This window comes from Sesamum indicum, linkage group LG6, assembly GCF_026168435.1.
Source record: "Sesamum indicum cultivar Baizhima isolate 11 linkage group LG6, ASM2616843v1, whole genome shotgun sequence".
Lineage (NCBI taxonomy): Eukaryota > Viridiplantae > Streptophyta > Magnoliopsida > Lamiales > Pedaliaceae > Sesamum > Sesamum indicum.
In genome coordinates, this window is record NC_142662.1 from 4,760,659 (window position 1) to 4,778,461 (window position 17,803).

At 37.0% G+C, this 17,803-nt stretch overlaps 1 protein-coding gene across 1 annotated transcript; it reads left to right on the plus strand.

The window, feature by feature from the left end:
- The first annotated feature begins 718 nt into the window (after window positions 1-718).
- Window positions 719-8,930, plus strand: LOC105165133 (early-responsive to dehydration stress protein (ERD4)). Its single transcript, XM_011084028.3, has 11 exons — window positions 719-1,678; window positions 3,455-3,607; window positions 4,597-4,732; window positions 5,690-5,791; window positions 5,972-6,091; window positions 6,194-6,274; window positions 6,450-6,790; window positions 7,153-7,398; window positions 7,630-7,954; window positions 8,038-8,271; window positions 8,418-8,930. Exons 1-11 carry the CDS (start codon window positions 1,365-1,367, stop codon window positions 8,766-8,768), a joined length of 2,403 nt encoding a protein of 800 aa, XP_011082330.1. The 5' UTR covers window positions 719-1,364; the 3' UTR covers window positions 8,769-8,930.
- The last annotated feature ends 8,873 nt before the right edge of the window (window positions 8,931-17,803 follow it).

Here is a 17,803-nt window from a genome sequence, read left to right on the forward strand (position 1 = left end):
TTTCATTTATATTTCCCCTTTCCTCTTACATTTTTCTCTTATTGGTTTTAATTTTTGATCCGATTATTTCATTTTATTTTAATTTTTTTATTTGTAATAAATTGAATAAATACATCTTATATTTGAAAAAAACCCCTTAATTTATTGACAAGTTCTAATAAAATGTTAATAGTTTCATATTCTGAGTTCTTTGTTTGTATTATTATATCACCTTATTGTAAATGCACACATTTTTGTCTTCTAATTAAGAATTTTATCATAAAATATTTTACTGTACTTACAAATGGCGGCACTGCTATATAATATTTTTATCGTATCGATAATATTTTTAAATTATTTTTTTTATAAAATATAATATACTGATTTATATATTTTATTATTATTTATAATACTAGTTATTATTGCACGTAGTCTGTCAAAAGAAAAGATAAGAAATTGGAGAAAAATAGATTTTAATTTTAAAATAATTAAAAATATTAAATTTAATTTTTTAAAAATAATTAAAAATAAAATTAAGTATTTAAAAATCAGTACATAATATTTTGTTTTTTAAATAGTAGTATTGATATTGCAAGTTGGAGAAAAAATATATTAATTTGGTGGAGTGTGCTAACATCTTGGAGAAGAAGTGATTGCCTTCGGGATTACAAATGAGTTTTTATATTACATGATAATATATATAGAGCCAAATTTTAAGAATTTTAAAGAGAATCTTCAACACATAATCCCATTTGCATTAACCCAAAATCACGCCGACCAATCAGCGATTTGTCATGATTAGCATTTACCCACCGTCTTTCCCGCGGCGGAGCACGGCCGCCTGAGAATGAAATCAAGAAATCCAATGGCCGAAGAAACAAACAAACAAAGCTCTCAACAACTTTTGTTCACTTTTCAACTCCAGAAACTCAAAAGCACAAACCCAAAATACTACTAAAAAACAACCCACAATCACGAGCACAAACAAAAAGCAACCACCACCACCCCCACCCTACTCTGTTCCTCCACCGTAGAAACTTCAGTTGCCAAATCCAAAAGTAATCCAAACCCCCCAAAATCAATGGTCCCATGTTTCACATACAACACACACTGACAGATATGAAGAGCAGCTGAAAAATAAAAGTATAACTGAAAGAGAAGCCATGATCCATTAGCTCCTGCCATCAATTTGCAGACTTCATCATTTCCTAACTAAGCCTTTTTCAAAGCATAAAGACAAGAAAAAGCCCACCTACAAAATATTCCTTGCTATCATCATCTTTCTCTTACTTCCTTTCACAACCCACCTTTTCTTCCTCTTCTTTTCTCCTCCTTTTCACATTTTCGTTCTTGGATTTCTGGGAATTGAAGCATAAGCAAAAGGAATGGCGAGTCTTGCGGATATTGGGGTGTCGGCACTAATCAACATACTGGGTGCATTTGCGTTTTTGCTTGCCTTTGCGCTGCTCAGGATTCAGCCTATCAATGATAGAGTTTACTTTCCCAAGTGGTACATTTCTGGGAAGAGGACTAGCCCCCGGAATTGGGGTGGTGTGGTTGGCAAATTTGTCAATCTCAATCTCAAGACTTATCTCACTTTTCTGAACTGGATGCCTCAGGCTCTGAAGATGAGTGAGTCTGAGATTATCAGCCATGCTGGCCTTGATTCTGCTGTTTTCCTGAGGATTTATATTCTTGGGTAATTGCAATTTCCAACTTTTCTCAGTTTTAACTCTTTTTGTTTTCTTAATTATCTGATGGTTCTGAGGGGTGCTTATTGATTTTCAAGAAATGATAGAGATTTTAATCTTCAGTTCAATTATCTGTGTTTTTGAGTGTTAAACTGTTTATACGCTAAGACACTTGCGAAAGTCTCACCTTTTTGGCCTCTCTGTCAGTTTCTGTCACGCTGCTTTGCGCTTTGCGGTGGCTGATATGTAACTTTCGATCAGATTATGCTGTTTTCTGGGAATTATGCTGTCTTCCTTTTTTTTTTCCTTGTTTTCAGTATTATCGGGAATGCTGCTGGTTTGCGTTGAAATTAAGTATTATATTGGGAAATCACATATTGGATTCAATTTAATTTTCTATTTTATTTGTTCGGCTAAATGGTCCGGGAGTTTGATTCTGATGTTTTCTTGTGAATATGCAGTGTTTCTTGGTTATGTAACATTTTATACATGCATTTGCGTTTCGTTGCTCGGTTTACAATTTAAAGTTTTTGGGTGCATATCGTTTTTGGTAATTGATTCTTAGAAGCTGTTGAGGTCCTTTAAAGAAACTTGGTGTTTTTATATGGTTTTTATGTACAAGAACTTATTTTCACAAAATTTTAGATTCTTGGTTGGCAAGTCACTTCATTTAGAATTCCTAATTCTAGTCTGTTGTCGATTTCTTGTTTTTGATTTAGGATTTGCAAGTATCATTTTTGCTTAGAGTTTTGTGCCTTAACAAGGGTGTCATCTCACCTTGAATTCATGTGATCAGCAAAACCTGTTGAAATACTTAAAATGAAGCTATATTTTGAACACATCTTTTACAATGACTTATTTGACTGGTTTAAGAAAATCTGCAAGTCTCATCCACAAATTTGCTTTCCAGAACTAACCACTAGTTGTAGTTGATTCCCCTGAGTAAAAGGAATTGAAAAATGAAAAGGACGGATTCAAATATATCTAGCCTTCTCTCAAAAGTGTCACTCAGGTACTCTCTGTATGTCTGGGTTTTGGTTCTAAGCCACCATGAAGTTGAAAGTTAAGTTGTTGAATGGAAATGAAATATAAATGGCACCATGAATGGTAATAATTGGTGGAAAACTGAATATGGAACTTCTGACTGGGTATAAAGTCCACAACTAAAGTGAACAACTTTCTCGATACAACTGTTTGCCGGTTTTGGGTTTCCTTAATCCCTGCTCCTTTTGCTTTTCCTCTTCCTTAATTCCGTCTCAACTTGCAGACATGTTCCATGTACATGTTTCTTATGTAGTTGTTAAATCCTGAAAAAGCATTTTAGTTTTTCTCACTGACAATTTCAAAATTTGTGAAATTTCAGCTAATGAGTAATGTGACTGACTTCACATTGGAGTAATAACAAAACCTTCCCACATAGTTTCTCTTGTCCTATAATGTTTATTTCTTTATATTTGCACCCTGCTGTGTATTTATCTTTTGGGTTAATTACAGTGAGATCCCCTCTGGATCCAGATGAGGTGTAAGTGTACTTTCAAAAAATTTGGGAAAAATTGTAATTCTGAATTTTCAGAGGGGGTCCAAGTGTAATTAACCCTTATCTTTTTTTGTTTTTTACTTCTCCTAGATGTTTGTCATCCTTCAGGGTCAAAGCATGTATTCATTAGATGATGCAAGGAGCTTGATGTTGCATGTGATGTGGTTCTTACTATACCTTGATGTTGAAACCGGTGGAATTTCTTTTTCGGATTATTTACACTTGTTTTTGTCTTGACATCTGTCAGCTTGAAAATATTTGGACCAATAGCAATTGCAGCTCTTCTACTTCTGATTCCAGTGAATGTTTCTGATGGAACTTTATTTTTTCTGCGCCGTGACTTGGTCGTCAGTGAGATCGACAAGCTTTCGATATCAAATGTTCGTCCTAAGTCCTATAAGTAAGTTTCATGGTTCTCTTACTAAAGAAGATAAACATGTCTGGCCCCAGCATGAAGACGTCTAACCAGCATTTTCAGTATGTTTTATTTGTTTGAAGTCAATGTTCTGAGATTAGATGTCGAGCTGATTTTACAAGTATCACCCTTCTTCGTCTGGTTATAGGACACAATAGGCAATTTGATGCATGAATTTGAATCTGTGGATGTGAAATTCGACTTGAATCTGTTCTGTGTTAAACCAATTATCTTTACTTCATTGAAGTATACTGGTGATATCAACCACAAAATTACCAGTTTCGATTATCATATTTGCATCAGTTAAATTTTCCAAGACCAGGTGTTGTGTTCTGTTTATTTCTTTAAAGGAATAGTGTTACAATAAGTTGGCTGACTTCTTAATGATGATGTATATAATCCAATGAGCTTTGGAAATTTGGAGCATGGTATAGCGTGACACAAATATTATCGTCTCACGTATCATGCCAACGCATCCACAGTTTTGCTTTCCATATTGCTCTGAACCTCATGATGTAGAGGCTAAGAAGCTCACAAGAACACTTAAATTTCGCAGTAGAGATTGGTACCTTATGGGATTTGCTCCTTGGTTGTCCGCTCCTTTTCCTCTTCCTCCTGCTCCATCAAACAAGAAAGGAACTGAGAAAGAAAGTTTAGGGCAGATGACTACATCCTATAGCTTGCTTGACTTGTTCAGTTGTATGCAGTTGCAACAGTAACAATCAGAATAAAGGCATGTGAAACCCTTAAATCATCATATATTTTCCAATATGGAGCTGAATTCATCTTTTCGCCCTTTATTTTGCAACTTTTATGCTTGTAGTCATGCATCATTACAGTTGATTAAGACATTCTCCTAGGAAATAATAAAGCACGAGGCTGAAGTGGTTTTTACATCTTAATCACTTCCTTTCTTTTACTTAGGTTGTGCATCAAACATGAAAAAGGACTTAACTTTTGTGATTGAATGCCAGGTTTTTTGTCCACATATCAATGGAGTATTTGTTTACTTTTTGGGTCTGTTACATGCTTTATAAGGAATATGATAGAGTTGCCTCAATGCGGCTAAACTTTTTGGCTTCACAAGGCAGGCGTGCAGAACAATTCACGGTTAGTTGAACTGTCATTGCTATTGCAATATGAATAATTTGGATTGTAAGTTTCTTGCATTAAAGTTAATGTAATATTTTAGCTGTGCGATGTTCTGGTTTTTGTTTGTTTGATGATTCAGCTATCCTATTTTGTTAACCTTGTTGGTTGTAATATTTTACATTGAAAGTTGAAGAAGTAAGAGAAGGTTGTGTCAGGTACACACAAATTGTAGACAATTTGCTACTTAAGATAATACTTATATTGAAGAAGTTGAAGAAGTAAGAGAAGTAAATGAAGTTTGGATACAAATACTGATAACGAAATGAGCAATAGTAGAATGGAAGAGGATGGCACGCAAACCTATAGAAAGCTCTTTACGACAGTTGCATTGGTACAGAAACAAACAATTTGACAGTCAATGCCTAACTAATGAGAGCCAGTTCGGATATGTAGTATACAGTTAAAAAATTGTATTAGTAGGTTTCAAGAATCCATTGGTGATAGGGAAAAACACACACATAAACAAATTTGCTTGGTAAGACACATTTCTTAGTTCACGATTATTCTATTTGACGAGTAGTATAGCACCAGTATTCAGATGAAAGCGCTGCTATTGCATGTACAGTTCATGCTTTAGCACATGTGTAGTTATGTTTTATCATGATGAGAGGGAATCATGGAAGTTATGATGAATCTTTTTACTGTCAAGAAGCCTTGTTATGATTCCTGCATTTAATATTGAAATAGAGAGGCATACATTCAGATATAGTACAATTAATGATGATGCATTGTATTAGCTGCAATCAGTAACATTGATCCCTCAGCTCTACGAGGAGCTTTTGGATGACAACCAATCATTTTGACTACACTTTCTTACTATGAGTTTGCATGCTCAGTTCTCTTGGTCATTGCTTCGCTTGAAATGCAGCTTTTCAATTCAATATTTATCATAAACGTGGGTTGTACTACTCTCAGGTTCTTGTTAGAAATGTGCCACATGTTTCCGGACGCTCAATTTCAGACAGTGTTGAAACCTTCTTCCAGAAAAACCATCCAGATCGCTATTTATGTCACCAGGTAATTGATTGTCCCATACAAATTGTTGTTAAAAAATTACACTCTTCAAGAACTCAGCCGTGCCTGATATCGCTTGTTTTCCTGTGATATCTGCTCATATAAGATATATGTCATCTTTTCTTGACTTGCAAACACTTGTACTTTGCACTATGTTCATTACCTTGTACGTGGCTCTCCCAGGCTGTGTACGATGCTAATAAGTTCGCCAAACTGGTCAGAAAAAGAAACCGACTTCAGAATTGGCTGGATTACAACCAGCTTAAGTTTGAGAGACATCCGGACAAAAGGCCTACACGAAAGGTATTCTGATGAAAATGGATTTGCATATGCTGTGATATTATCTGGTTCACTTGCTGCAGAACATAACATTACTTTATAGCTTGTTTTGTTTTTGTCATTCAGAGAGGCTTCCTTGGACTTTGGGGTGAAAGGGTGGACTCAATTGACTACTACAAAGAGCAAATTAAAGATCTTGATAAAACGGTAAGTTCGCGTCTCTTGTTTTAATTCACACAAGCGACTCTTGTTTATTTATTTATTTCTGATATGAAACCTTTACCCAGCTCTTGTCTTGTTCCAGATGAATTAACCTGCTTCTTTAAGCAGCTGCTGATGTGTTTCTTTCTGACAATATAATTTTTTCACTCCTTGCTCTTAGTTGACGATGGAACGCCAGAAAATCCTCAAAGACTCCAAATCCGTAACTCCGGCTGCTTTTGTGTCATTCAATTCAAGATGGGGGGCAGCTGTTTGTGCACAGACACAACAGAGCAAAAATCCCACACTGTGGTTAACAAGTTGGGCCCCTGAACCCCATGATGTATACTGGAAGAATCTGGCGATACCATTTGTTTCACTCAGCATTAGGAAACTTGTGATTTCGTTATCCGTGTTTGCATTAGTCTTCTTTTACATGATACCTATTGCTTTTGTCCAATCACTGGCAAATCTGGAAGGACTTGAGAAGGTTGCACCTTTTCTGAGGCCGTTAATTGAATGGTAAGCGTCAATTGAAGTGAATGAGCATCATATATTCAGACTTTTGGTCACCATGTGAAATGAGGATTGTTGAGGAAATGCGTGAAAACTATTTGTGAAAATAAAAGATTTAAACGGTGCACGTTAAGATTCATGAGTAAAGATGGTTCTGCCCTGAATTAGTCTCTTTTCTTATGACAATTCAGTCACTGGGCTATAATATTTGAAAAAGAATGAAAACATGATATCTTCTTCCTAATTGTTAGATTAATGTCCGGCCGTATGTGATTCTTGATCTTTATCTTGAATACAATTCCCATTACGATGCATCACTGTTTTGCTTTATTTCTTCGATTCAGTAATCCCCCATCCGTCTTTTGCAGGAGCTTTGTCAAGTCATTCCTTCAGGGTTTCCTTCCTGGTCTTGCTCTTAAAATCTTCTTGTATGTTCTTCCCAAAATTTTAATGGTTATGTCAAAAATAGAGGGGCATGTGGCGATATCACAATTGGAACGGAGAACTGCTGCAAAATATTACTACTTCATGCTGGTCAATGTGTTTTTGGGTAGCATTGTGACCGGAACAGCATTCCAGCAACTTCACGCTTTCGTTCACCAACCACCTGCCCAGTAATGTTCCCTATACATCTTCTGTCTTCATTCCTTAGTTTATTTGAGCCAACGTCAATTTTGCGACATGTGATGGATAATATTTGTTGCATGCATACTCTAATACCAAACTGATATCTTGTTCGGGTAACACTAATATTGATTTGTAGTATGAAAGGAAAACGAGACTCCGGTTCCGATTTGGTTGAAAATGCTCACTTCTGGGTTGTGAATGAATCTTCTTGGTTGCAGAATCCCGAGAAACATTGGTGTTTCAATACCTATGAAGGCTACTTTTTTCATCACATACATAATGGTTGACGGCTGGGCTGGGATTGCTGGTGAAATTCTCCGGTTGAAACCTTTAGTGATTTTCCACCTAAAGAACATGTTCATCGTAAAAACTGAGAGGGATTTGGAGAAGGCAATGGATCCTGGAGGCGTTGATTTCCCTGAAACCTTACCGAGTCTTCAACTCTATTTCCTTCTGGGAATCGTGTACATGGTCGTTACCCCAATCCTCCTTCCTTTTATACTGGTCTTCTTTGCCTTTGCGTACTTTGTCTACCGCCATCAGGTTAGTTCTACTCTGTCCAATCGCATTTTTATTCTCATACCGAGCTAAAAGATAGTCTGAATCTTATCCCTTTTATCGTGCAGGTCATTAATGTATATAACCAACAGTACGAGAGCGCTGCAGCATTTTGGCCACACGTTCACGGTCGTATTGTAGCAAGCTTACTGATATCACAACTCCTCTTAATGGGCTTATTGAGCACAAAAAAAGCTGCAAATTCCACTCCTTTGCTCGTCGTGCTACCCGTATTGACTCTGACCTTCCATAAATACTGCAAGAACCGCTTCGAACCCGCATTTAGAAAGTATCCTCTTGAGGTAATTTGGTTTATACCAACCTGAAAATGCATCACTATTATATTAGTCGTCAACCAAATCACAATATGCAAACCATCCGTAAAACTGTCTCAATCAACTGATCATTCTGGTATTCTGATTGGCTGTTGTCGCTTTCTTCTCTTCAGGAAGCCATGTTGAAGGACACACAAGATCGTGCCTCTGAATCTGACGTCGACTTAAAATCTTACTTGGCTGATGCATATTTGCATCCGATTTTCCACTCGTTTGAGGAAGTCGAGTTGGTTGAGGTCAAAGTCGACAAAAACCAGGCTCATGTCCCCAGTTCTTCTCCAAGCGAGCTTAGTTCTCCGTCCCCTCAGCATACCTATCACCACGAAGACGATCCATCCCATATTGTCCAGCACTACGAAGTCGAGCCAAATCACACCATGTATCACTATGAAGCTCAATCGCCGAGCAACATATATAGGTACGAATATGCTGCTGAACAACACTACCAATACTATCACTACTGAAGTTTGATTTTTATGTTATAAGAAGTTAAAAATTTCTTTCTGATGTAAATCCCTAATCAAATATCCTTCTAGTTAGATAGCTTTGATGCTAAGATCTTGCCCATTTTCAGTTGTAACTTCTGTAAGTTTAGTTCATGTAAATGTAATTGTGTTGTTAGTTTCTCTCTCTCTCTCTCTCTCTGTGTGTGTGTGTGTGTGTGTGTGTGTGTGTGTGTGTTTAATCTCTTTAAAATTAGTGGCTCTGTGGAACTGGTGTTGCATGGTTGTGTTTGGATTGGAAGATAAAGAGTTGCCATGGCTTCTTTTGTCTCTTCTTATTAGCAAAACAAGCCCACATGTTATCTTTTGGGAGTTATTTGCATCTATTTTCTTGCACCGTAGATTTTGAGAACGGAATTCCAACGAATCCATACTATACTGTTACTAAAAATAATTCAAAATGAGATTGAAATATTTCAAATTCTTTGTAAATTTATTTGAAAATTTTAACTCTAAATTTATCAGTCTAAACACATTCTTTCATATTTGAAGTTGCTGAGGTTTAAATCTTTGGCGAGGATTTATGTAAGATGTTTCTGAAGTTTATAATATATTAAATTTTGGGGATAATTACACCCTCCTCCCTTGAGGTATAGTTTAATTACAGTTAAATCTCTTATGGTTTGAGAAATTACATCTAGCATCCATAATATTTGTTTTTGCCTAACAAATAAGTCTCTGTATTAGTCAAAATTTACTGAACTTGTTGTATTTAACCAAAACAGGAAAATTGAATGAAAATTGATATTTAGTCTTAATTGACTTATTACAGGTTAAATAATTTTTTTTTTTTGTCTAATAGGAGATTTATTTGTAATACATAAGCAAACCTTAGAGATATTAGATGTAATTTTTCAAACCATAGGAAATTTAGGTGTAATTACACCAAACTTCAAGGGAAGAGTATAATTATCCCTAAAATTTATATTAGAATTAAAATACTAAAATTGCTAATGAAGGAGGTTATAAGATATTATGAGTAACAATTTTATAATATTTATAATCAAAACCGAAGTAATCTGTTCAAATCTTAAAAATAAATGGGATAGTTACATTTACACTTCCTAATTTATGATTTGTTTATACAAATCACTCTTGTCTTTTGCATAATTATAGAAACTATTCCTGACAACATAAAAATAGGGATATCTTGTGTAATGAAGCTAAAATTTTTAGGTGTGTGCGTGTAATTTTTCAGAAAAGTAAGGGGTTGTTTCGTAGAAGTGATATTGATAGGTCGGTGTATGTGTAATTATCTAAAAAATACGAATGGTTTGTGTAAACTGGCCATAGGTCAAGGGGTGTAGGTGTAATTATCCCAAAATAAATTGCAAATACCATATATTTTTTTAAAGAAATATTTAAAGTTCTTTAATTTCATCAAACAACTTATGGGATATCTTTTTTTTTTTTATATAATAATCTTATGAAATATTTTAAAGAGCATATAAATACAATTTATTTAAAATATATAATCTGCGACTCAACATATTTTAATATATATGATCCGGGTCGAATAATGCGATCTCGAGATTCGATCTCCACTAAGAATGCCAATTCGTCCAAGACCAGATTTTGGGTTCCCTGAGAATAAAACACGAACCGTGAGCTCGTCGGGCACGTCCCCGACAATGACCCTCCGACGCTCAAGTTAGGTTGATCGAGAGAAAAGTGTTCTATCTCAAAGTTCGATCTCAATAAATGCGTAAAAGGTACCTCAATAATGGCGTATCGGGGTCTATTTATAGAGCACAACTGGGTATCGGGTACTGGGCCACGTGGCCTTATCCTACTGGCTCATGTTCTCATCGAACGGCTTCCATTGTCCAGGTCTTCAGTCGGTTTGTGCGACCCGGGTCGGGTCCTCCGCGACCCGCCCGTTACAAGAGGCGCGGATCCTGATCGCGAAATGACTCTAATGCCCTTAATGAAGGGTAATCTGGTCTTATTGTAGGGGTTACAAGTGTATACCCATCAATATATTTTAAATAAATTATATTCATATAATTTTTTTAATAATAATTAAATAGTTAACCGACTTCTAGCACTGCAAAACTGTGTTTTGGAATTTTAATGTAGAATTTTGTCATCTTTCAATTTTTTTTCCGTAAAAGCAAATATCTCATCAGTACATGTTGAGAAATTAATGGTAATAAACATGAGAATAAATGACACAAGAATTTAATATGTACACTATGTTGGGGATTTTATTTAAAAAATGCCAAAAAAAAGAAAAGTTAGTAAAGTAATGCCATTGTAGATGTGTTAGTAAAGTAAGCGGCACCGCGGTCTCTGACCGCGGTGCCTGAATTTTTTTTTTTAAAAAAAAATAAACTTTCTGTGTCACCGCGGTGCCTAACCGTGGTGACACAGAAAAACTATATTTTAATTGCCACCGCGGTCAGTGACCGCGGTGGCAATGTTTTTATAAAAAAAAAATTTTTTTATAGCCACCGCGGTGGCACTGACGTTTTTATTAAAAAAAAAATTTTTTTTATAGCCACCGCGGTTAGTAACCGCGGTGGCATTGCGTTGCCCGGATTGTACATTGCCCGGGCTGACACCGCGCTAACAAAGCGCGGTGTCAGTCAATTTTTTCTTTTTTTCAGTATCTAGCACCGTGCTGTGTTACCGCGGTGTCAATCAATTCTTCTGCATTATCGTCTGTGGCACCGCGGTTACTTACCGCGGTTTTATTGCCTATATAAGTCGGATGCTATTTTCACATTCATACACACTGAAAAATCAGCCTGCACTCTCAAATCAGCCGCTTGCAAAAATTATCCTTCAGTTTCTTATTCCTTACACTCTCAAATCAGCCTTCGGAAATTCATACACCACCATCTCGCAATTCTTGTAAAATTTCTGCACTTGTTATTTGAAGATTTGCAATTGAAAAAACGTAAGTTATTTATTAAATTTTCGTGTTATTTGTTCTTATTTTAAATATCTTATTATAGTATGAAAAAAATATATATTGATAATATTGTTCTGAAGATATGGCAGATCAAAACACTGTTGATATTGTTATATATTTTGGAGGTCAACAAATCAATTCGAATGGTTCTGTAAGTTATGATCGACCTCCACTCGGATTCATGCAAATTTCTCGTAGTACTACATTTGCTGAGTTAGAGTTAATTTTGTATGAAGAGATTGGTATGGATAGGAATAATTTTAAATTGCATATATCTTTTAAATACATAACTTTTAATTTTGGCCAAAGGAATGAGATGTTGTTGGCAATTAAGAAGGATCGTGATATGCAATTCTTTTTAAATCCGATGAATGGATATGTATCGATTGATATTTTTGTCGAAGCGGAGAAAGTTCTGCAAAATGCTGTACCAGATGACTCAGCTGTTGGTGATTGGGGAACGTATATGTCTATGATAACCCAAGATTTGCCGAGTTTACCAGTAGTAACTCAAGAAATGGGGCGGTTTGGTCTTAATGAAGATTATGCAGGTCCATCATCATATGCAGGCCCCTCATCATATGCAGGCCCCTCATCATGGTCAGGTCCATCGTCGTATGCAGGCCCATCATCATATGCAGGGACAAATGCATATTCTGGCTCATCGGATTATGCTGGTTCATCTGAATACAATGATGAAGATGACGAGCTTGAAGCTGATAGCTTGTTGAACACTGAGCAAGCTGACTCAGAACCAGATGAGGTCGAATTAGAAGACCAGATTGAACAGAATAATGACGATGATGGTGATGTAAGTACACCTGTTATGATGGAAGTTCTTGGTGAGAATGCACAAGAGCATTTTGATTTGAACGTGCCTGCCGTGCCCGACAGAATGAACCTATATCCAAAAGTTCCATTTTTCAGCACAACACACCCAGAAGTCCCTGCAGACTCGATTGATATCCCTACTAGCAGGTGGGGCAATTTTTATGACTCAAACACCGGAGAGCTCGCCCTCGGAATGCTGTTTAAAAGTAAGGACCATTTGAAAGGAAGTGTACAAGATTACTCGGTTCGATTTGCACGACGAGAATACCGAGTGGTGGAGAGCAACAAAAAATTATGGAAAGTCGCCTGCAGATACGAAGCACAGACTGGGTGTTGTTGGATGTTGAGGGCCATATTCAAATCCAACATGGGATTATTTAAAGTTACCAGGTATGTCGGACCACATACATGTCTGATGAATGAGATTTCTATTGATCACGGTAACTTAGGAAAGAGCATGATCGCAACACATCTGCTGGGTATGGTTCGTCAAGACCCATCTTGTGATATAAAACATGTCCAGCAGATTGTGAAAGATAAATTTGGTTTTGAAGTCCCATATCATAAGGCCTGGTTTGCTTTGAAAGCCGCTAGAGAACAAGTGTACGGCACTTGGGAGAGTTCTGTTCAGAAACTACCCAAATATATGGCGGCATTGCAAAAATGGAATCCTGGAGCCGTTGTGGAGTGGATGCATTTGGAAACAGACAGCCCGGGCATGTACATGTTGAAATATGTTTTCTGGGCATTTAGACCATGCATTGAGGGATATCGTTATTGTCGTGACGTTATAAGCGTGGATGGAACACATTTGTACACGAAGTACAAACATAAAATGCTGGTAGCAGTAACTTTAGATGCAAATCAGCAGGTGCTGCTGTTAGCGTTTGCACTCGTAGAGGATGATCGAGTCTGTTTGATATCAGACAGGCATGCTGGCTTGATCAATGCTATAAATTATGTACCGGCATTCAAATTTCCTCGTGGAGTACATCGGTTTTGTTTACGGCATGTGTGCTCGAATTTTAACACCAAATTCAAGAACATCCAATTGAAGGATTTGTGCTGGAGAGCAGGGGCTGAAAACAACCCACGAAAATTTGATAGAATAATGGAAGAGATGAAATCATTGAACGAAGAGGCATACAACTGGTTGGGGAGAATTGACAAGGATCAATGGACGTTGGCGCATGATGGTGGTTGGAGAACGGGTATCCTAACCACAAACATGTCTGAGTGCATAAATGGAGTATTAAAAGGTGCGAGACGTTTACCCATTGTGGCTATTGTGCAAATAACGTTATCCCGCTCTGTGCAGTATTTCTTGCAGCGCTCTACACGGTGTAATCGTATGATCAATGCAAATCAACAATGGGCTGATTTTGCGTTTAAGTTGTTCGAAGCGCGACAGGCAGAGGCAGTACGTCACATTGTTCAGAAATTTGACTATACCCAACAATCTGCCTCAGTGGTAACTTTGAGCTTGACCGGACAGGGCTCCCGTACTTATGTTGTCAAATTGAAGCATCGTATGTGTTCTTGTGGCAAGTGGGGTGCAAATGGAATTCCATGTTCACATGCCATTCAGGCATGCCGGCATTTTGGGGTTAATGCATCAAATTTTATTCCTCACTATTACAGTGTACAATCATACAAGAAGACATATCAAGGAAGGTTTGAGCCTGTGTACGGTGAAGAACATTGGGATCCAGTGGATTTTGAGCTTGTGCATAATCCGGCGTTGCGAGCTCGTCGAGGCCCGGGTAGACAAGTATCTACTAGAATACCGAATGAAATGGATAGACCACAAGTACGTGCTCGCCAACAATATCAAGCCCGTCAAGCTCATGGATGATAATATCTTGTTAAATGCAACTTTCAGAAATTTGACTACACCTAACTTTGTAATTGCAAATATTGTCAAATTTTTATAGAAATTTCAATTTTATATTTATGATATGTAATTGCAAATGATAATCATATTTTGTATGAGGATTGCAAATTGCAAATGATAATCATATAATTATACACGTAGAACCATTTATATACACGTATGATAATCATCATATAATTATATTACCATTAAATGATAATCATATAATTTTATATAATCAAATGATAATCATATAATTTTATAATCATATACACGTAGAGGCATTTATATAATATATATTTATATATTATACACGTTATATTATATTTATACATATTATATATTTAATAATCATATAGACGTATATATATATATTTATATACACGTACTTTAATTTTCATATTTAATTATTTAATGATATATATTTTATATTTAATTATGCTTTATATTTAGTTATCATACTTTATATTAAATTGAATGTAAATTGCTCTTGTGGAAAATAGATAAAATCACATTAAATAAAATGAAAATTTTATTTACATCTCAATTTACATATGCAATATTCCTATGATTTCCGTATGTAATACACAAATCTAATAATGCCCTCCAGTGCCACAACGTGGTCGTCTTCTGTTTCTTCGAAGAGGATTGTCATCTCTTTGGCTACCGGGTGTGTGCACATCGGTGTTTTCGAATGGAACCGGTGATGCATCATATTGTCTTCGAATTTCCAGGTTCATATTATGTGTAAATATAGAATCAAATGATGGCATGTATGGAGCATTTGGAGTGTAAACAGTCGATGGACCTGTTTTCGGATAACAGCTCGACGGACCGGCCTCCGTGCAAACAGTAGATGGCCCGGCCTCGGCATAAACGCTCGACGGACCAGCCTCTTCGAATGCGTTGCCACGAGCTGTTTCAGCCGGTCTAACTCGAACATTTGGATAACGTGAACTAGAAAAGTTCATAATTTCACGCCCGATCGTACGCGCTCTTGCTCGAGTATCTCTTAATGATTGTTGATCATCTCCGGAATTTTCACAATCAATCACTAGCTGCTCCATTCTATTGTACTGGTAAACAAGATAAAATGATCAGTATAATCGACAAGCTAAATTAAAATCATATTAAAAAATATAAGCTGCTTACCACATATTCCCAATCACGGGTGTCAGTTGGTCGATAGCCCGGCGTGTTCGTAGACAATATGTTATGTGAATTTTGAACCCGAGTAATTTGATGATACCAATTCATGTAGTCAGGAACGGTATCAAGACCACCTTGAATAACGGGTCCTTCCACCCTCAGTGATTGCACATCGTTCCATTTCGCAATATAGTCTGCGTGAAACGTAGCCCAATTCATGTCTTGACGTCCCCGCCTGTCTATTGTGTGTAAACGACGCTCACTGATTAATGGGTTTGGGGGGATGTTTTGCACAAAGCCAAATTGACGGAGAACCCTCTCCGGGTGCTGCATCTCCACGATCGAATAATTGATCAATGGACAGCGTATATGCCACGGTGTGCGCGTTGCATAAAAGGGCAATGAATCAAGATCGAGTGTTATATCATCATACGGAGTCCAAATAAACTACAATACAAAATATAGCGCCAGTCAATATATTTGAACAAATGCATCAGAAATACACTAAACGTAAAAAAAAAATCATAACAACATACCTCATTAAATTGCATACGATCCAAAACATTCCTTATTATACGAAGAGCGTTGTGTGTCGTATGAGTACGGGATATATGATAAGACCACCTAAAATCAAAATTAAGAAAAATAAGTGAAATCAAAATTATTTATAACTGTATAAATAAATAAAAATATTCATACCGTGCAGCATATGGAGGATTAGGCAGAACATTGTCAGGGTCTATAATGGTCGGCATCAGTGTCGAAGATTCACTCGAGGGAATGGGGGTAAGTGTTATGATGCGAGACCATGCCCATATCTGTAATAATTGCATGGCACCGCCAATATTATTTTTCCCTCGTTGTGATGCTGTACATAGCTCCCGGTAGAGATATGCCAACACTGCAGAACCCCAATTTGATACATACTGCTCGTGTATGTTTTTCATATGCCGCAGATATAATAATGACACGGTGTTCCCCGTAGCATCAGGACACAACACTCCACCAAGAATGCACATGGCACATATACGTGCCTCCTGTAAGACAGCCTCAAACGGGCTATCATCATCACTTGTATTTTCTAATAAACGTTCATATAACACTGACAATTTTATTCTGGACCATCTAAATGCATCTTCATTGGGCATGAAACCCAACAATTGATGACAATAATTTTGCCACTGTTGGGTACTACACCTTGTATCTATCCAGGTAATAAGATTACCTTCCACCGGGAGTGCCCACAGGATGGCGATATCTTGTAGTGTTATAGTAGCTTCACCCACCGAAAAATGGAAAGTATGTGTCTCCGGGCGCCATCTCTCTACCAAAGCAGTGATCAAGTGGGTGTCAATTTCAACATGCCCACATTGCAAAACACCAAGAAACCTCATATTTTGGAGTACTTGTAAAACACGAATATGACGTGGTGCTAGTTGTAGGACGCGAAAAAAAGCAATATCACCATGTCGTACTGATAAAGTTGTATCCGGATTTTCGGACACATCTTCTGTTCTATGATTTAATTGCCCGTACAAAACACTGGTATCAATAGGGCCAAAATTCGACATTTTCGCTCTAAATTTTTTTAAAGACAAAGATGTAATAATTGTGCAAAAACAAGAACAAGATGGAGGAGGAATTGTTGAAGGAGGAGGAATTGTTGAAGAAGGAGGAATTGCCGAGCAGATTTGAAAGAAATGTTGAAGGAGCAAATGTGAGAAAATGTTGAAGGAAATGTTGAAGGAGCATGGTGAAGGAGGATTGCAGCTCACACTTAAATAGTGTGAGCTGCAATCAAATGTATTCACGGGCACACTGTAGAAGTGTGCCCGTGAATATGTAACTGAGGCACCGCGCTTGGTAAGCGCGGTGCCTCAGCCTGCAGCCTGCAATTGCAGGCTGCAGGTTTGACTACTTTTTTTTTTTATATTTTAGTGAAGAACCGCTATCCCAGATAGCGGTTCTTCACTGTTTTATTTTTTTTTTTATAATGTATCATGCCACCGCGGTCACTGACCGCGGTGGCAATTAAAATAACATTTTTCTGTGGCACCGCGGTGTGTGACCGCGGTGCCACAGAAATTTTATTTTTTTTTAAAAAAAAAATTGAGGCACCGCGGTCACAGACCGCGATGCCGCTTACTTTATTGAAGCTTCTCAAATGGCTTTACTTTACTAAATTTTCTTTTTTTTTGCATTTTTTAAATAAAATCCCCCACTATG

Bases quoted from the DNA above. Each gene is read 5' to 3' on its own strand.
- LOC105165133 (XM_011084028.3), top strand. From the start codon at position 1,365: ATGGCGAGTCTTGCGGATATTGGGGTGTCGGCACTAATCAACATACTG. The intron at 3,608-4,596 runs GTAAGTTTCATG...ATTGAATGCCAG, and splicing joins GTTCGTCCTAAGTCCTATAA to GTTTTTTGTCCACATATCAA. The intron at 4,733-5,689 runs GTTAGTTGAACT...TACTACTCTCAG, and splicing joins GGCGTGCAGAACAATTCACG to GTTCTTGTTAGAAATGTGCC.